Here is a 25,494-nt window from a genome sequence, read left to right on the forward strand (position 1 = left end):
ACTCAAATATAGATCTAGAGCAGATTTCATATATCACGTACATGGTAAAACTTTGTTATTGGAGCGAATTACCTTTGCATAAAACATAAAATCTAGCGTATTAAATAACTTTTTAGATCATAAAAATAAAAATTATTTTTCGTATTTTGAAAATATATAGTTCTCCTAATTTTCAAATAAAATATTAATAAGCATACGAGTCTAAAAAACTGTAATTAGTTCATTCAAGTAAATATATACAAATATAAATACCTTAGACTGAAAAGGATAGTAAAATTTTAAAAATGATTTGCCACCATAAATAGACATTAGCTCAAATTTTGAAAGCATACGTAGACATTTGCAAAGTTTACAATAAGAAATTATGTGTCATAAATGAGATAATAAAATAGGAAAGATCCTTTTGTCAAATGGAGGTTTAGATTCCATACTTAAGCCCATTACATACAATAATTCGAATAGCAGTAGCAGTGTTTATCGTTGTTTAGCTAACATAACATGTTACAAAGCTACAAGCTAATCCCAGGAGAAAATACAATTCTATTGAAAAGATAATTCCATTACTACTACACATATGCTACAAACCTACAACATAAAACTTAATCCTCCTTTGGTTTGTCACTCACAGATGTTTCATATTCATACACAGAATTGTTATTTTTAACAAAAAAAAATGAGATAATCCCTTTCTAACTGCAAGACATTTTTCAATTTATAACAGAGGTCACGGCCTTGCCAAAATTCCACCTAATTGATCCCAAGACCAAGGCATACGGTGTTTATCACCCTTTCTCAGCTCAATTTTTGTGCTGCTTAGAAATGATAAAAACTCAAATGTCTGCAGTTGAGAGAAAAAATGTCCATTCTCTGGAACACCTTATTTAAGCATCAACGGTCACAATCATTTTGTTTGGGGTACATGGATCTGCCTCTTCCAGCATATGAACTAACGTTCTCATTGATGGTCTTGAAGCTGGAATTTTGGCAGTGCACAATAATGCAATTCTCAACACCTTCATGGCATCCTCTTTGAAATGTTCTGCAATAGTAGGATCCACCAATTCAAGAGCCTCTTCTTTGCTCCTGTTAGTGCTGCATACCCAATGCACAATGTCATGATTGTTTCCAAACTCTGGCTCCATTGGCCTCTTCCCAGTTACCAACTCCATCAGGACAACACCAAAGCTGTAAACATCACACTTCTCTGTCACCTTACAAGTGTAGGCATACTCTGCAAAACAATAGATAGAAGTTAAAATGACATTTTGTTTTGCTTAATACCAAAAAAAGTGATTTAAAGCTTACCAGGAGGTAAGTAACCAAGTGTTCCAGCAATGACATTGGTCCAATTGCCTGCTCCTCCACTCAGAATCTTGGCAAGGCCAAAATCTGCAATCCTTGGCTTCCATTCTTCATCCAGCAATATGTTACTGGATTTGACATCCCTATGTATAACTGGTCTATCACACCCATGGTGCAGGTACTCCAATCCTCTAGCAGCACCCAATGCAATGTCATACCTAACCTCCCACCCCATCTTAGACTTCTCTTTACAGGTGTGCAACCTGTCCCACAAGCACCCATTTGGTAAAAATTCATAGACAAGCAAACTGCTGTCTTCACTTGTGATGCTACAATAGAGCTTCACAACATTTACATGCCTTATAGAGCTAAGAGTGGCCACTTCTGCATCAAATTCTGGTGACCTTGAACTCCTTCTAAGCATAGTTGAGGTGCTCCTGCAACTTCCCCTGTCGCTTAGATTTGAAGTCCATATGTGTTTCACTGCAAATTCTGCCCCACCTTTAAGCACAACACGATAAACATTGCCGGATCCTCCCTTGCCAATCAAATTCTCAGCCTTGATCCCGTTAACGATTTCACTCTCATTGAAGTTTAACACATGGTACTGCTTGACATCCCAGGAAGTAGTCTTCAGCGGCTTCTCAGACTTATTCTGCCTTAGTTTTGTGAAGAGGAAAAACGCTCCAAGCAGAACCATTACAGCAGCAAGGAAACAGACTAAAAGGTTTCTGAGTCTCCTGGAGCTTCTGGATTGCATTGAACATGGTCTGATACCTTTCAAAGTCTGGCTGCATAAGCCAGGATTTCCCATGAATCCGTCTTTGAAGGCTGAAATAGAAAGAGGTTCTGGTATGGAACCAAACAACTGATTGTTTGATAAGTCAAGAAGGCTAAGTCTCAGAGACGATAAACTGGATGGAATTTCACCAGAAAGCCTGTTTGAGGACAAGTTCAATGAATTGAGAGTTGGAAGAGAACCGATGCTACCTGGTATAGCCCCAGAAAGAGAGTTGCCAGCAAGGTTTATCTCATTAAGAGAAATACAAGAACCAATGGAATCCGGTACGACACCAGAAAGATTGTTTCCATCTAAAGTAAGAGTGGTTAGTTTCTTCAACTTTCCAATGTTTTCTGGGATGTTACCAGAAATTTGATTTGAACTTAGCTGAATTGTCACCAATGAAGAAGCTTCAGAGATTTCCATCGGTAACTCACCTGCGAATTTATTGTTAGATAGCAACAGTTGAGCCAGAGATTTTGCTTTGGCTATATCAGATGTCACTGGACCTTCAAACTGGTTCATTGCAAGATCAAACAGAACCAAATTTGGCAAGCCCCATATGCCTGAAGGAACTACACCCGAAAGTGAGTTTCTGCTCAGACGAAAACGAACCAAAGATGTGCATTTTGCATACGTTTCTGGTATTGTTCCATTGAAGCTGTTGTTCAAGAGTGCCAGTTCATTGATTTGATTGTTCTTGCACAGGAAAGGTGGTATTGGGCCAGAAAGAAAATTGTCTGAAACATCAACGTATTGCATGCCTTGCCAAGAGCCAAGCTTTTGAGGAAGAGGACCAGTGAGGTTGTTAGCATAAAGAGAAAGCTCTGTGAGATTCTTGAGATCTTCAAGCTCCTTTGGAATTTCTCCAGACAACTTGTTCCCAAAAAGTTGAAGGGATTCAAGGTTTTTTAAGGACCTTACCTCAAAAAGATCACCTTCAAGTTGATTATAAGAAGCGTCAAAGTTAACTAGACTAGTCAGGTTTCCAAATCCAACTGGGATTTTCCCACTCAGATAGTTATCATATAACTCAAGTTGCCACAGCTTGCGAAGCTTTACTATATCAGCAGGAATCTCACCATACAAATGGTTGTCAGAAAGCTCAAGATTCTGAAGCTGAGTAAGATTCCCAATCCCCAATGGAATATTCCCAGTGATGCTGCAATTTGTGAGGTAAAGCCAATACAATTTTTCAAGTTTTAACACCTCCAAAGGGAAAGGATCTTCCTTCAACAGGTTATCCCCAAGACTCAGGAACTGAAGACTAGTTAGATTTCCCAATGATTTCCATGGAAACACTCCTGAAATTCCACTGGAGTTTAAATTCAAGAACTCCAACTTGTGCAAACTCGACAAATCAGGCACTACTCCATTGAATGAATTCATACCCAAATCCAAATGCTTCAAGTTGGTGCACTTCGTCAACCCCTCACTGATGCTTCCATGCAACTGGTTAGACCCCAAAGATATCTTCTCAAGCGATTGAAGCTCACAAAGTGAATCAAAGGGAACAGTACCCTCCAGCTGTTTCTCCGGAAGATTGATTTCTGAAACAAAGCCTTTGGAGTTGCATACAATCCCAGAGAATAGGCACGGAGAACTTGCTTGTGCCCATGAATTAAAAACAGTTACATTTGAACTTTGTATGGAGGACTTGAACTTCATGAGTGGTTGAAGTTCATCTGCGAGGGAAGAAGCAACGAGGCAGAGGAATAACAGGGCAGTAGTGGGAATAATGGGCGCCGAGCAGTACCGGAAATTACTTCCGGCGACCATACCGGCGGCAAGGGCAGGTTGTTAGTGTCGAGTTAGTGCAAGAGTTGGTGGGAGAAGAATGGACCAGAGAGGCTGGTTTGGTTTGGTTTGGTTTTACGTTGAATTTTGGGTTGGGTTTGGTTTCACACTTGAAATGATCCACGTGCATGGAATGGGAACAAACGACATAATTATGGGCAAATAAGGACAAAGTCGGTCTCAACTTTGACTATGCTGCCTTGTCATGAGACTCTTCTTCATTGCACATGTGGTTGAATAATCTTTTATATATTAACTATAAATAATTTATTAGATATTTCTGATTATAATTCAATATTATTTATTTTTTCCCTCATATATTTGGATTAAAAATATTACAGAAAAATAATATATGCAACTTAAATATTTTCTAATTTATAATTAAATTCTAAATTTATTTAATTGAAATCATATATATATTATTTGCATAAGTATTTTGATTAAAGGATTTTTTATATTTTAAAATTTTTTACTTTAATATAGTTATTTATTTCACTATGTTATATATTATTTGCAGTAAGCAGGTTTAATTGTTTTAAAGCATGATCATGAAGGAGGTTCATAAAAACATTGCACATGATGAAGACAATGTAAATGATTCTATTACGTCTGAAATTTATTCCAGGCTTGGCGTAACCAATTTCAATATTCACGTAACCGGTCCTGACTTTTACGTAAACGATTCTAAGCTTAACATAATTGACTACACTTAAATAAAATATTGTTTTAATTTTTAATTAATTTTTGTTTCTCTATTTAAAATGTATTTTATCAATACTTTCCAGTAAAAGTATTGTGATAATTTTTAATTCCTATCAATTACTTTTTATTTATTTATTATATTGATCAAATCTCGCAAGCTATAAATTTTATTTTTAAATTAATTCTCAATTATTTCCAAATCTCTTTAAAAAACAACATGCAATTTATTTTCAAATTTCTACTCTCTTCCTTAAATCTACTCCCTCAGATAAACAAGTGACTTATGATTCTTTCACCTAACTAACATCTTTATTGTTTAGTGATAAAACATTACATATTTATTCAGCAATTACCCTGTTCACCTACTGATGAGCTCTTTCAACCAGAGAGAGGAAGTTATTCAAAAATTAAGTTATAAATAAAAAAAGTACTCTTTATTTTAGGAAAACCAAATTAGAGACCAAGAGAATATGAAAATCCTTCTTACTTCAATTTCATCACTCTGTTTTGCTATCTTTTTATATGTTTATAAATAGCTATTTTTTTCATTATGAGTTATATGTAATGAATATTCTCTTTATATATATATATATATATATATATATATATATATATATATATATATTTGTAATATAATTTTTTTCATGACTATCGTAAACAATATTCTTAATGTAAAAATTTTGTAAAAATAACCAAATTTTATTATTGAAAATTGTCTCTAAAAAATTAGATACTATTGAACTCGTGTGGTGTAAATATTAGGATTATATATATATACTATTGGTCAAAATAAAATTATTTAGTAAAAGAATATTTCACCACGGCATAGCATTCTCCCATATTTAATGCCTGAAATGGTATTTCAGTTTGATATTTCCAATGTTAAGCTTGGTTCCATAATAAAATTGCTAAGTTGTCCTATTTTACAACTATTCATTTTTTAATTAATCTTTTATTGCATTGATTGTTTTTAATAGAGTATATGCGTATTTCATGATTAAATGAAAATATATACGAGATAAATGCTTTGCCGCGGATGTTGACTTAGTAGCAGCGGCTAAGGCCTTTCTTCCATGTGACCACCGACTGAGTTTTGGGTCCATTGGTGGGTCTAAGTCTGTTTCTGTTAACTATTTTTAAAATATTAATTATTGTGGACATGTCATAAATTATAATATATAAATTGAACGTAAATTTTATTTTACAAATGATTTCGTGAAAGTTGAATTAAATTTAAATTTTTTTAATATAGTGTTGCAATCATTTGAAATTTGGTCAGTTTATTAAAATGGAGTGTATCATCTACTCACCTTACAGCTGGTTTTATCACATTATTGGACAGTTATTTCTTTTCATTTTTCTAATCTTACCTTTTTTGCTATTTCTAGATACATTCAATATTTTATCACCTGTATGCTTATAAACAACTCAAATGAAAAACACATATATTAATAACAATAGTTCAATAAATGCATATTTTATAAGATTAATATATAACCAATTATTTATTACATAATATTTAAGTGTATTTTTATTATAATTAATCAAACATTAGATTATATACATATAATATAATCAATATCACCTCAGTCAATATAGTATGATATAATTATAGTAAGATATCTCTTCAGTGTTAATATAAAGCTTAACGTCTCGACACAAGCTAATAAGAAAGTATAATTAAAAAATAGATTAAGAGATAAGATGAATTAGTGAAATCATAAACAATATAAAAAAGATAAATTACCTAAACAATATAGATCCAATCAGGTCAAAACTTATCAATTTACTATAAATATTATTATTTACAAGATAAATTCAACACACATTTGTTGTAAAATTTATTATTATTTGATGAACATGTCTAACTTTAACGTTAGATTATTTAGTAAAAAATATTTGTTTTAAAATATTTAACGTGGATGACGAGAATGGGATGTAATTTAGTAATTCAATACAGTATTAATATCCAATCAAAAAGTTAAAATTTAAAAAATAATCATATAATTAGTTACTTTAAAAATATATATCTTAACTTAAAACACACATTTAAGCTAATTTTTTATTTTGATGAATTAGTCTATTTGGAGTCATTTTAAACGGATCATATTGGTCTACTCTAGCACCTTAGAATTTAAGTATATAATATAAATCATATTTGAAGAAAAGTATCATAGGTTGAAAATGAGAGAAAAGATCCAAATAGAGTAGTGAGTGAAATTCTTATCTTAAATACTACAGCAGAAAGAATGAAATTATTGGAGAAGAATAAGAAAGCCATGATAGATACGTCTATCTAATTCAGACTATTCACTGACAAATTATTCTACAATTTAACGTATGTTTCACTGTAAGTGTGATTAAGAATCCTAATAAGCAACACTATCCATGATTCTAACTTTGAAACATTAGAAACTTATATTTATTGGATAAAATTAAACAACAGCCGGATAAATATATGTCACAAAATATTCATTACTTTTTGATATTGATTTTGAATGTACAATTATATTAAATATATAATTTTTATAATTAGTCGAAATACATGTTTCTTCTGTTATCTTATAATTATAAAATAGAATATTAAGTCAAATTATTATTAAAATAAAAATATTATTAAATATATAAAATAAATTCTTAAAATATAATAATAATAATAAATAAATATAAAAATTAAAACATAAAATAAAAAATAAAAAATAAAATATACATAAAAAAGGGGTACATATCAGAAACAATTATGTATAATTATAGATAATAAATTTATCAAAAGGAGGAGGAAGAAAAAGTTACAGAGGATAATATAATAAATAGTGAAAGCATGTTAAGAAAGAGATAGCATAAATAAAACGTCAACTATGGAGACATTACATCAAACATCTGATGGACACGTAATATATAAATTCATGATATGCCTACCATCTTTGAATTTCATGCTTAAACTGCTCATACTTCAAGCTTCTGCAGTCATCTTTTCAAAATCATTAAACTGGTGAAGTGACATTTTCAGGCTCTGTCCCACTTATTAGATTTTACACACTTTTCACACTTTACTTCTTCTAAGATAAGATCACTGAATTTGTAAAAGCAATTAGTGCAGTTGAAGTGTATTATTGGTCTTATTTTTGACTGCCAGTTGAACTCCTGAAAGATAAAATCTTCAGCAGTTTTTAATTTGTTTAGCAGTTTTCTGGCATTGAGAAGGATTAAGAAATTACAAATAATAATATTTAAACGAGTGGGAGTTGAAGTGTATTATTGGTCTTATTTTTGACTGCCAGTTGAACTCCTGAAAGATAAAATTTCCCTTGAATTTTTACTTAATCTTCATATCTTTTGTTTTTAATATCAATATCCAATAAACATAATATGAGAAATAAATGATTAAGAAATTACAAATAATAATATTTAAACGAGTGGGAACAAACTAAAAATGGACTGGACAGAACTAAGACAGAAGCTCTCCAATTCAACTGACAGACCATACAGTTCATTGACTGGGTTAAGTACTACTATTTATTCCACATGGATAATGACATGTGCATGCATTTAGAAACAGTGAATTTGCAATTATTATTTTTTAAATTATTTAATAAAAACTATATAAATCAACTAGAGATAAATTGATGAGTAGATTTAATTTTATTTTATATATTAATTCTGATAAGATTAGATTAAGTTTAAATTTTATTATATATTTACAAAGACAGTATTCTAAGATCAGAACTTGTTGGACCATATCCAGTCTTCTTTGCCTTTTTCAGAGGAAACCGTTTCCTCAAATTTGTGGGTTTTCAATAGACAAACAAAATCCTGAAAATCGTTTTTTAAAATATTGTAGAATGAGTATTCAAAATATATTTTTATTGTTAGAAACCTTATTTTATAATAATAAATTTAATTATGGAGTTCTATAATGGTTAATCCAAAATCATGTAAATTTGTAAAGTGTCGTCTATAACTTGAATAAAAATCAGTGAATTAATAATAACTTTAAACTAGGAAAGTTTCACTTAGAAATATACAGGAATGTTTTTGTTTTAAGTTAATTATTGTTTACCTATACTGAAAACTTTATTACCTACGGCCTTTTACCGATTGTTCTGGAATGCATTTACCTGCGGACTGGATTGCTGCCTTTACGGACGCCGATGACAATGTGGAGTGACATAAAATACCGACGGAATTTGGCCGTTGGCAATATCAGCGATACATTAGGTTCGAAATTGGGATCTTCCTTTCTCAGATCCCCGAAAATCAATTTCAGAACTTCCTCTCCTCCCTTCCCTGTTCTCTCGAGGTAACCCTTGTGTTGTGTGGGCGCGAGTGTGGTTTTCCCTATCGGTTTGAAGAGCGTGGTGGTGCGGACGCTAGCGGCGGTTCGTTGGTGGGTGGTGTCTTCCCTTCCCTGTTCTCTCTTCGTTCATATTGTCTTCTGTCAGCGCGAGGTTGGTCGCCCTAAGCCAGTTTCAAGAGGTTGCTGTTGCGGACGCTGACGGCGGTTCGTTGGTGGCTGGTTTGCGGGTTGGGTGGCTAGGGTTCTTGTTCTTCGTTCTGGGTGTTGCGGCAGGGGTGGTGGTTCGTGGAGCTTGGAGTTAGGAGGGCTTTGCCGTGAAGTTGGGTTGGCTGCTGTGTAGTGCTCGGTTGCCACATTTTTTAGACACATTTTTTAGACAGGTTTGGTTTGTGTGATTCATTGTCTCCTAATGTTTGAATCGTGTTGTGAAGCTCGCTGTTTAGTGGATAGTATTTTGTTGGTGTATGATTCTGTGACTTTGGTTTTTGTTTTAAGCACTGATGATAACATTCATGATTTATAAAATGTGAACGAAATGGTAGGGCAGGGTACTTATAGAATTCTGTTCAAAACCTTATAGACCGGTATGAATGGTGTTTGTGACAATTGTGGCATAAATGGAGATGTTAACGATGCACAAATGTTCTGAATGTTGACTCTGCTGTAATGGTGGATAGTATACTGCTATTTGATGATGATAGTCTATTAATGTGTTGCTTTAAGTGAATGGATCTGTGTGTAAGGCATGTGTAATGTATATAGGATGTTGGTTTTCGTGATCCTAATCTGATCGCACCTGGTCGTGCTCATAATATAATACAAAGTGTAATTGTTGTAAAACCAATTGCTCACAGGTTCCTTGCTGATTGATTTGGTCTCGGTATAAACTAATTATGGTTTGTAAGAATTATGGGTGACTGATGTGTAATTATATATAACATAGGAATGTGTTTAAAATGCAATTAAACTCTGTTTGAATGAAACTAATGTTATTCAGTCCACTTGAGTAACAAACTCCTATGTCTGAGTGTAAACTGATTAAGGTTGTCTGAATAACCAATTTGTCTGAGTTTACACTCAGTTTTGAGTTCAGAATTGTACTTGACGTGTGGTAATGTTAGGCTGCATTACCGCAATGAATATGGGATGATTGAAGGTGTACTTTATGGTCTGTATGTGCTTATAAAGTGATAAAACCATGATGTTCACTGGGCATATGAAAAGGATGGAATAGAAATGTTAGAAATGTTTACTATATGAACCTAGAAAGCAAGGTAAACCTTAGTGAAAACAGGATAACCACTAACTAATCCTAGAATCAGCAATTAAAAACTAACGAAACTACTTCATTGAAGTTTAAATTCAGTGAGCCTAATAAAGTTCAATTGTTCTACTTAGGCCTTGTTATGGTCAGAATTATGTAATTGTTGATCAAAGTAAAATTTCATTGTCAAACCTCCAAATCTGTGAACATTTTCTTTCACGTTGAATCAGTTAGGTGCTGATTGGTGAATCTGTTTTGGGTTCTTGACCTATTTTGAACGGTATTAAAAGCTAAAAGTCATTGCAATTGATTCAAGTAACCTGTTCATGATGATATGAGAAAGTAAAATGCATTACAGACTTGTGCAGTTCACTATAGGAACCTATGAATTGAAAACGAAAATGTGCAGAATTTAATAAGTTCTTTGAAGCATTTTCACAAACAGATTCGTTTTTCAGTCTTTAACTCATTATTTGTCTAGTATGGTTCAACTTAAATTGATTTCTTACTGTCTTAACCTGTTCTAGTGCTGATCCTAAGTTCAATTTGAGGGGCAACTTTCTTCAATTACCTTATGTTAATTACTTGTCTTATATTGCTATCTTAAGTTGTCAAAATGACATTGCAATTCTACTTTCAGCCTAGCCTTTTCAATTGTGATTTTTATTGCTTTAATTCTACTAGAACTGTTGTGCTGTCAAGCCTATTTTGTGTAGATTTGTTGTTGGATACTGGCTATAGGTAGTGGTAGCCTCTTTAGAGGTGGAGACTTGTAAAAAATCTCCAAACAAAACAAACGATTTCATTGTAGTTTAAATTGACTACCTAAGACCTAAAACTAGAACCTAAACTTGTAAAAGAAAGGTAAAAACTAACCTAAATTTGAAAAACATGACAAACTACTTCATTGTAGTTTAAATTGACTAAAAAAAATGTAGAAATGAACTTAAAACTTAAAATGTATAAAAAACTCCAAATTTCACTACTTAAAACCTAAAAATGTCTACCAAAAAGGTGAGAAATTGGAAATTGTCCTAAAGTAGGCTAACAATGTGTGATATTGATATCCTAACAAGTTTAAAATAGTCAAGTGTAGCTAAGAAACAACTCAAATTGGAACAAGTACCTAAAACTCAAAATTGGACTACTTAAAACCTTAAAAAGTGTATTAAAAAGGTGAGAAATTGGGAATTCTACTAAAGTAGCCTAACAATATGTAATATGCATATCCTAACAAGTTTAAAATAGTCAAATGTAGGTAAGAAACAACTCAAATTGGAACAAGTACCTAAAACTCAATTTGACTACTTAAAACCTTAAAAAGTGTACTAAAAAGGGGAGAAATTGGGAATTCTACTTAAGTAGCCTAATAATATGTAATGTTGATATCCTAACAAGTTTAAAGTAGTCAAATGTAGCTAAGAAACAACTCAAATTGGAACAAGTACCTAAAACTCAAAAGTTGACTATTGACTACTTAAAACCTAAAAACGTTTACTAAAAAGGTGACAAATACGAAATTCTACTAAAATAGGCTAACAATTTGTAATATTGATATCCTAACAAGTTTAAAATAGTCAAGTGTAGCTAAGAAACAACTCAAATTGGAACAAGTACCTAAAACTCAAAATTGGATTACTTAAAACCTTAAAAAGTCTACTAAAAAATGTGAGAATTTAGGAATTCTACTAAAGTAGCCTAAGAATATGTAATATTGATATCCTAAGGAGTTGAAAGTAGTGAAATGAAGCTAATAAACAACTCAAATTGGAACAATTACCTAAAACTCGAAATTGGACAACCTAAAACCTTGAAAAGTGTACTAAAAAGGTGAGAATTTCGAAATTCTACTAAAGTAACCTAAGAATATGTAATCTTGATATCTTAACAAGTTTAAAGTAGTGAAATGAAGCTAAGAAACAACTCAAATTCAAATAATTACCTAAAACTCAAAATTGGACTACTTAAAAACCTTAAAAAGTGTACTAAAAATGTGAGAATTTGAAAATTCTACTAAAGTAGCCTAACAAGTTTAAAGTAGTCAAATGAAGCAAAGAAACAACTCTAATTGTCTCTCAGTGTCATTTTATTAACCATACTATCTTTCCTTGTAAAGGAATTACTTACTATCTTCTCATATAACAATACTAAAATTATAATACATTGAATGGCCAATTTCCCCGATTGCCTTGATGACATCTCGAGGATTTTATTATTGTATGGATTAAAAATTAGCATACTTCATAATCCTAAGTTTCCCTTCCATGTCAGACTTAAGTAGTAATAGGTCTATTACTCATGTTGCGTGGAGTTATATTATTATGCCTAACTTTTTGCTTGTCACAGAACATGGCCGAAGTCCCCAACCCCCGTGCTTGGATGTATGACCGCTGTTATAGTGGAAAAAAAGGTTTAAAGGAAGCTTTTGTTGAAGGAGTTGAACATTTTTTGGAGACGGCTCGACAGTGTAAATATTATATTCCTGATGGAGGGATTCGATGTCCATGCATAAAGTGCGAATGTACAAGGATTTTGAAAGATGAGGTGGTCAGAGTTCACCTACATCAAAAAGGATTCATGCCAGATTACAAGCTCTGGAATTTTCACGGTGAAGAAATTCCTTCTACCTATGAACCATCTTTCATTGAACCTTGTGGTCGAGGGTAATACCACATCTTTTTAGTCATTATTTGCATTAAATTCTTTGTTTTACTATGCTTGTAGATTCATAACTTTCTTTCATCCATACTTCAGGTTTGTTCCTTCTAGAGTTGCTTCACAGGCCATCAATTGGTCTATTAAGGACCAATTTCTTCAGCCTTGGCCATCATGGGGAGCAATACCTATAGAGGACAAAGAACTTTTCTGGCAAAGATTTAAGGTAAAACATTGTGTTACTTAATCATGTTGTATTCATTTCAAATATGAAGTTCATCTCCTTTATTAACATTATCTATTGTAACAGCAAGATGTACAATGGATAGCTGAGCATGAAGCTCAAATTAAGAAAAACTTCCACAGAAAAGCATCTCAAAGACTGTCGACAATATTTAGATATGCAAGGATCACAGGAAGACCCCCTTATTGGATGGGGGAGCACATATGGAATTCATTGCTAGAACATTGGAATTCGCCAAACTATCGCAATAAATGTGTTACCGTCCAGAGAAATAGGATGTTAGAAAAAGGTGGTGTACTGCACATTGGAGGATCAATCACTGCACATGAGCATGCTCTTCGCATGGTACAAATCTTCATTCATTTCTTATCAATTAGACTATAACATCATGTACTTTGAAATTGATATACATACATATATATATATATACACACACACACACACATATGTTCTATAATATCATGTACTTTGAATTTCAGGTTACTGACATTTTCTATTTTATTTAACAGGAAGATTTTTCTCTTAGACTCTCACAAGCTAGATCTGAGATAAGATCTATTTCTGATGCTGAATCAAAAGTAGATGCTGACAATGACATCATCAGGCAACCATCTGCATCCAGCACTGACAAGAGCAATTTTGTCAGTAGAGAAGTTTATGATGCAGTTCTAGCTAGAGTTGAAAATCTTGAAAATCTGGTCAGGACATGGCTATCTCAGCAAGGACAGAATCAGTCTGCCCCATCATCGTCCCAGCAGCAATGCCCACCGATGCAGCCCATCCCCATGCAGCCATCTACCAACCAACAGTCGCAATGCCCACCAATGCAGCCCACCCCCATGCAGCCATCAACCAACCAACAGTCGCCTCCTCATCAACTGCCTGTGCAGGAAGAAGAAGATGATGATGATTCTGATGATTATAATGATTATTAGGCATTTAGGAACTTTTTAAAACATTGATGCAAGACTTTTTATTTTCAAACTTAGTTCTTTTATTTTCAATGACCATCATACAATAACTATTTATTTTAGTTATATGAATCTTGAATGATTGCAAAGTGATATCTGAGTGCAATTGTTAACTTAATTAGCAATCCAGTGAACTCTATAACTACTGTTGCTGCCAAGATATTCAAGAAAGCTAGTACATATGATCCAAAGTAAGAACAATGTGTTGTAACACTTAGATATTACCAGGAAAATCACTTTAATTTGCTCACCGTTTCATTCACCATGCTTTTCATATTATAGGTTCTTGCATGTGCCAGCAGAAATATTTTGGTCAGACTTCAGCTTCTTCTCTGCTTGAATCCATGTTCACAAACTTCTAAGCAAAAACATCTCTTATAGACCTTTGCATACCCAATACAAAATGTAGCAGTTTCAGAAAGTCCGATAGGTTGAGAATGTGAGTCGAAGTATGAAATGAAAGCAACATCAATTACGTTATAAAGACACTATCTCCATTTGTGAAACTTGTATGAGTTCTTTTTCTTCTGAGGATAGAACTAGTACAAGGTTAAGAAGCACAAGGCAGACATTTCTCTTTATATATGATTGAGATATTTTTCTCCCATGTTTTTTACACAAGTGTCAACAAGATTTGAGAGTATCTCCTGCATTTATTTATATATCTCTCGATTCTTTATAAATGTTCTCCTATTTATTGGCTTTTATCTCAGAAATGTAATTACTTGATAATATGTTCTAATTGGATATAGAGGGGGGACAGTAAACAGCTTGGCTTCTCATAAACTACATCATAGATTATTTAGTGCTGTAGTATGCAAAAAAACTTTTCAGTGGGACTTGTTAGCACTTACGGTATCATCTAATATTTCTAGGAGTTACAACATAGAAGTATATTTGAACTTAGCTTAGGAGAGAATTTGACTCATTTAATTTTTTTTGTTCTATAAATACTTGTCAAGGTTTATTGAAACTGGCCTTAAATGACACTAGCAGAAGTTCAACATTCATCTTTGCTGATTTCGAACTTTCTGTCATGTTTGATCAAATGCAATTTTCGTGCTCGGTCATTTTGTATCGAGAGGGAAACCGGAGGAGGACGGTGATCTTATAATAGATCTTACTGTGCTATCGGGTCTGGGAGAATTGGACAACACTTTATTTTAGCTTACAAAAGTTAAACTACTTTAATTTTTTATTTTATTTTTCTCTTCAAGAAGGAGGTATCTGTGGAGAAATTTCTCACCTTAGTATGTTTCAGTCTACCTGATTTTAGTCAGTTTCACTTTGCTGATAAACTGCAATGGTTGATGTATGTTTTTTCCAATTTTTCTTTGTTTCTGCAATGGCTTTGACTATGATGCCTCCAGTGATACTGTTGATTTAATATAGCAGAAATTTGAAGAATCTAGTCACGGCACATTTGAGAATAACAATGATTTGGATTCGGGTGTGGGGTGGTGCTATACAAAACTTCTAATTTTATTCTGGAAACAAACATGCTGACTTATTTTAATTGTGTTAGAAGATAGTACATGCAATGGAGCTATGTTAAATCAGACCCATTTTTTCAAGCTGTTGTGACTTCTTGGACAACTGCTATCTTTTGAATCCTACTAAACTAACATGGTCTTAGCCAATTTATCATACGTAATGGCTTAAATAGACTGGTAGATAAAATACTGTTAAAATTTAAAAACAAAGCAAACAACAACTTATTATGAAAATTAGAAATTTGTTTTCAGTTTGATGAGTTTGGAATTGGCAGGGTCCGATTACTATCCTCCTATAAAAACAAGTGTGAATAACTAAGTGGGTCCTTTAACATCTCCCTAAAAAAACACTTGTGAAAAAACGAAGAGACAAAAAGATCATGATCATTGATCAGCATGCTTCAATAAAACGTATTTAATGTTCTTTTTTCCAAATTGAAATCAAATAATCAAAGGAAGTGAGAAAAACAATATTTTATGCAGAAAAAATGAGGAATGGAGCTTGAAATGAGATTTCTCTGATTCAAATTCCTGATCGTAGGTTGCAATCTACCGCTTAAACTAGTGAAGAAGAACCAAACTCTGATTGGAATGGAAGAACACCAAAACAAAAGTGACAAACCGCGAATGACTGCTAACATAATAAAAGAGAATAAAAGGAATGAGCAAAAGCAAAATAGTGAGAGAAAGACATCAAGTTAAAGAATGTCTAAGCAGGGGACTCACTAACAACAGGATTTTGCAATAAGAAAAGATGAAATCATAAAAAAATATTGAGTCAGAAAAGCTTGTTAAAAATAAATTTAATAAATGCATTAACACTATCAATTTTGAAAAGCCTGCTGAATTTAATTGTAGTCAATTTGATGTTGCTAAAAAGAAATAAATGACGACAAATTCAACTGTTTGAACAGAAAAGTGAATAGACGAGAGAGACTTTAGAGACCAAAGAGAAGTGAACTTTATGTGCAAACAGTCTTTGGCTCATAATGGAATTTCCTTCCGAACATGTTGAGAAGCAGACTAACATACAAACTAAGGGATTGCATCTAATAGATTGAGTAAAATAGTTGATTTAAAAAGTGCAAGAAGCAAATGTAAGGTGCCAAAATAAAACAAATTTCTCTTTATACAATTTTACATGTGTTAACTGTTGTATATACCAAAATAAAAAAGTGATGCAAGACGTTACATCTTTCTCTCTATTGTAATTACTGAGTAGAGTATACAAAAACAACCAATCCCTTTTCCTTTCCACAATTTACAGGCTAAAGGGGTTGGGAGGAGGGTGAACGTCTTGCATCTTCGACATAGACACATTCCCAACGAGCAAATTGGGCGCCACATTGTCCACCGGAACAACAGGTTTCAACTGCATAACTTTCTCCGGCACCACTCTCTCGCCATCCACCTTAGCCAGAACCTCAAAATGTGTTGTCAAAGTTTCAGGCTTTGTTCTCCACGCAGGGTAACCCTCCAAGTCCTCTTCATTCACCTTCTTCTCAGCTTTGAAACCAATCTTCACGTAAGTCTGAGCAGAAACATCAGCCTTCAACAATCTAAAAGAACCTTTCTTGTCAGCTTTGTGCCCTAACACAGAATGTAACAGTTTCTCAAACCCCAACAAGTTCGCATTCGACCCATTAATCGAAGAAAGTGGCCACAAAGTTGAAAACTGAGTGGGTGTAAGAATCGTGGGCGCTTCACCCTCGAGATCAACGCTCGAAAATGGCTCAACCTCTTTGGTCTTCAAGGGCGAAGACAATTCCACAAGACCAGGTGCAAGACGTTTAAGCTTCAACGAGGTTGATGTTGTTGAGTCGGAAGGCGCTGCTGCGATCGACGTGGGACCAACGATTCTCAGCGACAAAATCGGAGAAGCCTGGGTTCTAGAAGCATGGCGAAGATGTCCAGCGAGAGCCAAAAGACCGTTAGCGAAACCATTCTCCGTCCGGTTTAACGGAAGAGGAAAATCAAGCGGTTGACGGAGACTAACGGATCTTGCACCTTTAACGGTAACCGCCGCTCCCTCCGCCAAAATCACTTTCTTCAACACACCAGCATCCACGTCATGCTACAGAGCCAAATCACATTTTATCAATTCACAATTACAAATTACAATCATCAATCAATGAAAAAAAAGGTTGAATTAAAATTAGGGCTTACGGGAAGAGAGAGTCTCATGTCATTGGCGTCGTGAATCCAGAGTTCCATGGGCCCAGCAAGGACGAAGGGAGCCAGAACGGGAAGCCTGTTATCCGAGGCCCGTTTCTGGACCAAGCCTGTATGTGCCTGGTCCTGGGACTGGAAAATGGGAAGATCCACGTAATCCCAACGTTTGACGTCTTCGAGAAGTTTGAAGGGAATGACCTGATGATCGATTTCTAAGTCGAATCGGTACTCCACGGAATGCCCAACTTCAGCTTCTCGAGGATCGAACCCCGTAATCTTCACCTCATCCTCCGCCGTAATCCCAAATCCTTTCATAATTGAATCCTTCAAATCCTGCGCAAACCACAAACGCGAAACATTATATCCAGAACCTACGATAACACCATTTATATAAAGAAAAAGAAAAGAGGATTGAATCAATGGGACATACCGAAATGGCCTTGGGGTAGGAGATTTCAGAGGCAAGGCATGAATGAAAGAGCAGGACAGCGATTCCGAAGAGGAGAAGCGATTTCATGGTGCGATTCGAAATTATTCGTTCGATGATGATGAAAGTGTTTTCTCGTGTGGGTTTGGGAGAAGGAATGATGAAAGCATCGGTATATATATACAGTAGTTTGTTTTTGGAAAGAAGGTTCTCGGGTGATGACGTGGACCAATGAGGATGGAGAAACTTATTATGGAGATATGTGATTGGTTGCTATTCGTGGAGGGCGAAACGGTCGAAATGTGGCGGATATATTTCCGTACCTCTTTTCCATTAGCCGTAGCTTCCCCCAAATCACGCGGCTTTTATGCGAACAAGATTCAACCTTAAAACGACGACGTTTTACAGTATTGTTCGATTTTGCTAAAACCAAAGAAAAATAAATGGCGTCGCCCAGACTCGAACCGGAGACCTTCAGTGTGTTAGACTGACGTGATAACCAACTACACCACGACACCTTATTGCGAAGAGTTACCGATTTATCTTATTTACTTATACTTTCATTAGTCAAAAGTTGATCCATTCACATGTATTCTATAAAAGTTAGCTTGTTATATTCCATTTCTGCGATTTCTATAAAATATATCTTTAGATTATGTCCATGACAAAAATGTATTTTTATACTATTTTAAAGAGTTAAGCAACAGTTTTACTAATATTTATTAGTTTTGGCCTAATAATTTCAACAATAAACCTTATAATAAATTTTAATATAGAGTTTATCATTTTAAATCATCTTTTAGTCACCCTCTTCCTCTCCATGAGAAAATAAAAATAGCTGGATGATAAGAATATCTGAGTCAAATATAAAGTGATCATAAAGATTTCAATCTTTTATGGGACTATAATTATAAAGAAATCATGACAGTGATATAAGTTATATTGTTAAGAAAAAAAAATATACATATATATATATATATATATATATATATATATATATATATATATACACACACACCATGTGAAGACAAAACTCCTAATGTTTTCTGGGTTGTCTGGATCAAGTTGTAATTTGAATAGCCCTTGACCGGGTATAATTTTCAAGTGACCTCTCTCTTCATTTTAATAAACATTATAAGCAATGTCTAGTTGCAAATATATATATCTAACTTTCCTTTTTCACTCTGTATGTAAATAGAATTGACGTGCCATACATATAAAAACAAAAGAAATGACGGGCAATTCGAAATGGTCATTAATTAAGATTAAAAGCAACATTCTAATTAACAATTATTAGGCACTTTAAAAAAATTATCAGTTTAGACTTCCAAAAGGAATAACTTAAAATTCCTCGTCTTGTGCTAATATTTTTCTCTTTACACGTTCGGTGGATTGGTTTTATATTTAAAGATAAACTGTGGTTGAGATTGAAGGCATCGAATTTAGAAAACATCATTTTTTAAAGGATAGAGGAAAATCAAATCTGTCAGAAAAAATAAAAAACACAAAACAATTTGTCTATGATGCTTATTTTTTTGGAGATGGTGGGATATGGGATTGGAGGAAAATCATTTTAAACAGTAAGCACTTTCAACTACCGAAATGAAAAATTGATTAAGACATAATATAGTTTTGGTGCGATAACAGATAATGACATTTAAAACTCCATATCTATTTTGTCTTTGAATCATTTTTATATTTTGTGAGATTTATATGTTAATATCTAAACTACAGCTTGTAGAATATCATGTTCAAATTTGGCAACACGTAAGAGGTAAAAATACCATTATTCCATCACTAAGAATGTAACCAAAACCTATTTATTTCAATAAAAAAGAGTAACTCATAACACTTGAGAAAACAAACATAACAAGTGACTGAACAAAGCCCTGTAAGAAATAGATGGAAAACAGGTACAGTTGATCTTCTCAACTTCCTGCAAAAAGATGCATAAGAAGCTCTACATTCACTCATAAAACAAGAGGGTGACAATAGCCAACAAGTTAGCCATGGAAAAACCCTCCTGCAAAATGAACCTCAGAGCAATGATGAAGGTGGCAGACATTGCAGGCCTTGAAAACATAACTATTATTTGAAGAACATAAACTTGATAATATTGGTTGCACTCCTCGTGAACCTTGTTCATACTTGAATTAATATGAAACTTGTTCATACTAATATGAAAATGTTGAGCGTAAACTTCTCACGAGATCCTTCACTGTCATGCAAAATTCCATATCCATCTGCAAATTGGTGCAAAACAGCAAATGATGCGTACCAATTGAGCATTTTGTACTATGCATGAACAGTTATTAATTATTTGAATGGAAAAAGTGCAGAAATTACCTGAGCAATAATAGTTATATCAAGAATGAAACTCCCAAATGACAATGCACTGCTATTGGTAACTTTTAAATGGAGTTTCTCAATTTCGCTGATCGTTTTCTCTATGATTCCTTTTTTCTTCTCACAGTGTATTCTTATGAGCACATTTCTTTCGCAAAATCTTGCTTCAATTTCAGGTAGTGCCTCGTCCAATGTACCACCGGTATCTGAACTAGAAGAGTCTTCAGCATCATTGGATAGCTGAGATTTCTTCACAGTTACAACAGATTCCACAGTTCTCTTTCTGTTTTGTTCCTCCTCAAGAGTACTCACTTTCTCTTGCAACTGTTGCAAGTACTTCACTGCTTCTCCAAGAACAGAAGCTTTGTCCATCTGTTAGTAGGGAATTGAAAAAAAAAAAAGCAAAAGGAGACTGTAAACATTATTTCGGGTTAAAGGAGTCATAATCTAAGAAAGCGAATGATTAAAAATTAAATAGTAACAACTAGGACAACATAAAAACTATTACTATTTACTAGCATATAATGTTACATATTCAATTCAGGAGCTTTCTTTCTGTCTTCCATTCAAAAGATTTCATATAATATCCTAATCGAGTTGATGAAATACCAAAGGAATACATGAAATCTTCTATAGTTTCTTACTAGACTATTTAAGGTGAAACATGTTTAGACAAAAGAAGCAAGAAATCTTTATCGAGGAAATTTACTGAAAAATACCACTTTCAACCTAAAATCTTAAGACAATTTGGTGATGTGTCTTTATCAGGTGTATTGCAATGAGAAGAGACAACACGAATGAAACCTGAACCAAACTATGATAAAAGAATAATACTACATTTGATCAAAAACCTTAAGAGAATAGAGTTATGAGTTTTCTGTGTTCAACTTTTCATCTCTAAACATAGATTCATGTTTAGATTTCCAACAAAAACTCTCATATGTTCAATAATCAACACATTACCTTTATAAAAGACATAAGCATTGACCTAAAAATCATGATGACAAAATTAAAAGGCATTAACAACATTATTCGGCACCTTCTTTAGGCCAGGAACGAGAGCAGATAGAGCAATGAACCGTTGGCTGAGTTTCTCTCTCCTCTTCCTTTCAGCTATTATGTGGTCCTGAGGTTGAGAAAGCTTTGGACGTGTTTCAATCTTTATGGCCTCCTGGTTGGCCTTGAAGTGATAGTTTTGATTTACCAAAGTTCCTTGAGAGACCAGCATCTCTGCAAGGGTACTATTATCAATTTTAGTATCAATTTTAGGACACGCCATTTCCACCTTAGGCTTCCCTAGTCCCAATTCATTTATGTAATTCGAATTAACAAATGAAAGAAGATTTGAGCATGAAGCATATTGTGTCTCTGGTGTCTGATGTTGACTTTTCTTGCCATTCCAGCTGTTGTTTCTGAGATGTTTTGTTGGTCTTTCATTTCCATTTGGTGATGCTTCCATGGATGCTTTGGGGTTGAAGTTTGAGTTGCCAGAAAATGAGAGCTTCTGCAAACTCTCACCAAAAGCAGCTCCTGTTAAACTACTTGTATTAGCTGGGTTTAACTGCCACTGATGGAGAAAGTTAGGATCCTCTATTATCCCCTGAAAAATCAGAAAACATTATACTCATTAGACAGAAAGAATATATTATATACATGTTTCCTAACTAAAAATCTAAATGATTCCAAATATAAGAATGTAATAAATGATTCACCATCAAATTCCATATACTTATTTACCTTATAGTTCCAATTATAAATAATTATATGCATGAGATATGCATCTTACCAGTTCAGGTAACCCTCTGATTGATGAAATCTCCATATGAAAACTCCTCATGCAATGAAAAACGTCTGAAGAAAATATCCTGGAACAGAAGTAAGAAGAAGTTCATCAGTCTGGTACTTAAAAAATTCATGTAGCTAATAGTAATGGTTGCTGAATGGCCATTACTCAAAAAACTCATGGAAGAAGGAAAACCACATACTCAGACTACAACTTCCCATGTACATGCATTAAAATCAATAAGTGAGAATAATTCTTCGGAACTTGCTTTCATGTTCATGCATATATATATATACTACAAAAGATCTTAAAAATACTGGTTACTGCAGCAGTTGCTGTAATTCCTTTTTCATACTCTACCTTGAGAGTGTTCCAACATATAACACAGTTGCACTGTGATGGTCACAGGTTGTTGATGTGAATGGGATTATACACAACCACAAAAGGCTATTGTCAACCAAGGATAACAGACAACACTCATCCTATTTTATATTTAGAGCCTCCTTCATGCTGACAAATAAATACCTCCACCGATTGTTATTTTTTGTGGACTTTGGCAGTGTTCTTCACCAACTAGACATTGAAATTTTTTGATGATAGCTTCGCAAATCCAAGGATGGTTCCTCGTCTTGTGGTCCCTCACAAAGTCTGAAACCTCAAAGGCTATTTGCCTAACTCCCTTTTACCCTTTTGTGCCTTTTTCCCTTAGATCCCTCCTCATCAATTATTCATTCTCTGGGTCAATATCATTTGAAATCCATAGTAACAAACAAGCAAGATCTTGGAAATTAACAAAATAGTGCAATCATGTCTTTTATATGGTAAGTCGATTCTTGCAATCAATTACCGGTTGGTAAGTTGTCATTTTCCAAATATGAATGAAAAGGTTGGTCATGAACAACATTTCTAAGTTTTCTTTTTTTGTTGAAACACAACAAAGTTTCCATTGACTAAGAAAATTGCAGCCAATTGCCAAAGGGCATGTGTGGAAGAGGAAACTGATGGTTCAGTGATAGTGTGGGCCTATAACCGGCTTATTAAAGAGTCCACATAATAATTAAAAGGATATTCAAAATTGCAGAGATGGTAGTTTTGTCGTTTGCTAAGGAGTGTGAATACAAGTTAGGCAATAATTAGAGAAAAAAATAGTGCTGCTGTTATGATCAAAGGGTATAAAATAATAATGGTGGTGAGATTTTCAAATAATTCTCCAACTCAGTTGGCGCCAATCCTAGAAACTCGGAGCCAGAGTGGCTAGCAAATGGTGATTCATGTGGGAAATTTATTGTTGAGTCCAGTTTTGGACATGCTGGCTTAGAACAAATGGCCATTTTTGACAGTACTTTTCTAGAAATCTTGCATTATAAACGTGGATTTGTTACTCCAACTTTTTCATTTTGGCGGTTCCCACCTCTTAAAAACCAAAAGTAAATTGAATATGATAGCTTGTTAATTTCAAAGTGATCATTAAAAGGACATTCCAAGTCTAAACTATGGAAATTTATTACATATTCAGACTAATTTAATTAATATAGTAGGTTTAATCATGAATTAAGTTCTGATTCAAGATTTAAAGCTATACAGTTAGATGACGTGTTTGCACAGATATCTTGGGATTCAACCAAGACTTCAACTGTTTTCTCAGTAAAAAAATTGGAATTTTGATTAAATTTTTTCATGCCTTTTGTAGGTTATTATTAATTTTTAAAGTTATATTTTAGTAAAACTTACTCAAACAAAAAAATTTGTATCACAATTGTTAATAATAATAATCAATTATGCAGATAGTTATGTTAACCTCATCAGTTGAAGTTCAGAAAATCTTTGTTTGGTCGTCATTCTCACAGCCTAGTTTTAGTCCGACTTAATGGTTTTTTCTTATTATTATTATTATTATTATTATTATTATTATTATTACATTTTGAGCATTGGTCTTGAGTTTGAATTTAAATATATAATTGACTTTAATACTTAAGGAAAAATTTAACTCATTACTTAGATAGATTCATGCAACTTGTCGAATCAAATCAATTGGACTTGGTCCTTTCTAGGTTATCATTTTCAAAACCCACTTTCGTTCCAACTTTGGGCTACCAAGTTGACCCAATATTTTGGAGGTGAATCATCACAATTGAAAAAACGAATTTTAAGGTAACAAAATTAACAGTACTTTTGAATTATTAAAATTAGTTGAGATTTTTCGGAAATAACCTTTTTAGTTTCACTTATTATTATAACTCTTTCTTTTTCTTTTGTTATTCTTCGTATTTTTTAAACAATAATAAAATATGCAAAAAAGACTATGCCAGAAAGGGTAACTGGCTCTTATCAAAAATTAAAAAATAAATTTTTAATTTTATAGAGAATAGAAAACATTTCATAAGAAATCAAATTACACCAAGTTATAATCAAAATTGTTCCATGATAAAATGTGTTCTTATTGGGTTTATCAAGGAAAGGAGGAGAGAAAGATCTTAATTACTGAAAGCCTAACTTGCTACATTATGCTTTGAAAAAGTGAGAACATATGTAAGAGTTAACAATAGAAAATGTTCAATCAAAAGTGTATTCTATGACAGGATGGTCATATCAACATGGACCATTACATAATGAATCGTACAGCTATTGTTCAATTGATCCAACAATTAAATTATCACGAGATTAGTACTAACTTTAATTAGATGAAAACAAAATAAAATTACCAATAACACCTTTAATATAAAATTTATTGTGAAAATTATAAACATTTTTTTGAAAATTATAAATAGTTTGACAAAATACCTTGACTCAATAACATGTAATAAAACAACCTAGACTCTATAGCCGGAATACAAGATATATTAATAAAACAAAAATTCAATTTAAATAAAGAATTGGTATTATTTCCAATCATTTATTATTTCACATAATGTTAAATTAAATTTATATTTGAATTCCTTAACACTTTATCATAATTAACTCTGAAGTAATATAAATAAATTGAAATTGATGAAAAATGATAACTATGATTTTTAAGTTAAAAATTTATATATATAATTAAAATAAGTTTGTTCTTTATTTTTTTTTTAGAATTATTATCCTCTAGAATCTAAATTCTTCTAATTTTATATTTTATCTATGGGTGTTTCTTTGTTATTTTTTGTCCTTATGGAAATTATAAACTACGTAGTTGAGAGTACAAATATTTTAATTAAAGATAATTTTGGCACATGGTTGTTTCTAACATCACCTTGTTCCTCTATTTAGTTACATAAATTTTG

At 33.1% G+C, this 25,494-nt stretch overlaps 4 protein-coding genes and 1 non-coding gene across 6 annotated transcripts; 1 reads left to right on the forward strand and 4 right to left on the reverse strand.

Moving 5' to 3' along the window:
• Positions 1-525: 525 nt before the first annotated feature.
• LOC106776166 (receptor-like protein kinase HAIKU2) lies at positions 526-4,021 on the reverse strand. The gene is made up of 2 exons (XM_014663521.2): positions 1,306-4,021; positions 526-1,231 (listed from the first exon to the last, which is right to left on the reverse strand). Exons 1-2 carry the CDS (start codon positions 3,860-3,862, stop codon positions 882-884), a joined length of 2,907 nt encoding a protein of 968 aa, XP_014519007.1. The 5' UTR covers positions 3,863-4,021; the 3' UTR covers positions 526-881.
• Positions 4,022-8,620: 4,599 nt separating this feature from the next.
• Positions 8,621-14,131, forward strand: LOC106774393. Its single transcript, XM_014661372.2, has 5 exons — positions 8,621-9,259; positions 12,490-12,806; positions 12,898-13,024; positions 13,109-13,387; positions 13,552-14,131. The coding sequence occupies exons 2-5, from the start codon at positions 12,493-12,495 to the stop codon at positions 13,975-13,977; spliced, it is 1,146 nt and encodes a 381-aa protein (XP_014516858.1). The 5' UTR covers positions 8,621-9,259; positions 12,490-12,492; the 3' UTR covers positions 13,978-14,131.
• Positions 14,132-16,604: 2,473 nt separating this feature from the next.
• Positions 16,605-18,276, reverse strand: LOC106775120. Its single transcript, XM_014662182.2, has 3 exons — positions 18,109-18,276; positions 17,673-18,011; positions 16,605-17,580 (listed from the first exon to the last, which is right to left on the reverse strand). Exons 1-3 carry the CDS (start codon positions 18,193-18,195, stop codon positions 16,768-16,770), a joined length of 1,239 nt encoding a protein of 412 aa, XP_014517668.1. The 5' UTR covers positions 18,196-18,276; the 3' UTR covers positions 16,605-16,767.
• Positions 18,277-18,549: 273 nt separating this feature from the next.
• Positions 18,550-18,623, reverse strand: TRNAV-AAC. Its single transcript has one exon. It is a non-coding gene; the product is annotated as a tRNA-Val (tRNA).
• A 1,292-nt stretch (positions 18,624-19,915) lies between these two features.
• LOC106775541 (transcription factor bHLH25) lies at positions 19,916-22,920 on the reverse strand. Of its 2 annotated transcripts, none has more exons than XM_014662683.2 (5): positions 22,595-22,920; positions 22,238-22,316; positions 21,491-22,051; positions 20,452-20,823; positions 19,916-20,348 (listed from the first exon to the last, which is right to left on the reverse strand). In XM_014662683.2, exons 2-5 carry the CDS (start codon positions 22,286-22,288, stop codon positions 20,280-20,282), a joined length of 1,053 nt encoding a protein of 350 aa, XP_014518169.1. In that variant the 5' UTR covers positions 22,289-22,316; positions 22,595-22,920; the 3' UTR covers positions 19,916-20,279. The 2 variants fall into 2 exon arrangements, with proteins under 2 accessions (XP_014518169.1, XP_022642660.1); XM_022786939.1 differs by lacking the exon at positions 22,595-22,920 and adding an exon at positions 22,437-22,494.
• Positions 22,921-25,494: the final 2,574 nt, after the last annotated feature.

The sequence above is a fragment of the Vigna radiata genome, chromosome 10 (assembly GCF_000741045.1).
Source record: "Vigna radiata var. radiata cultivar VC1973A chromosome 10, Vradiata_ver6, whole genome shotgun sequence".
Lineage (NCBI taxonomy): Eukaryota > Viridiplantae > Streptophyta > Magnoliopsida > Fabales > Fabaceae > Vigna > Vigna radiata.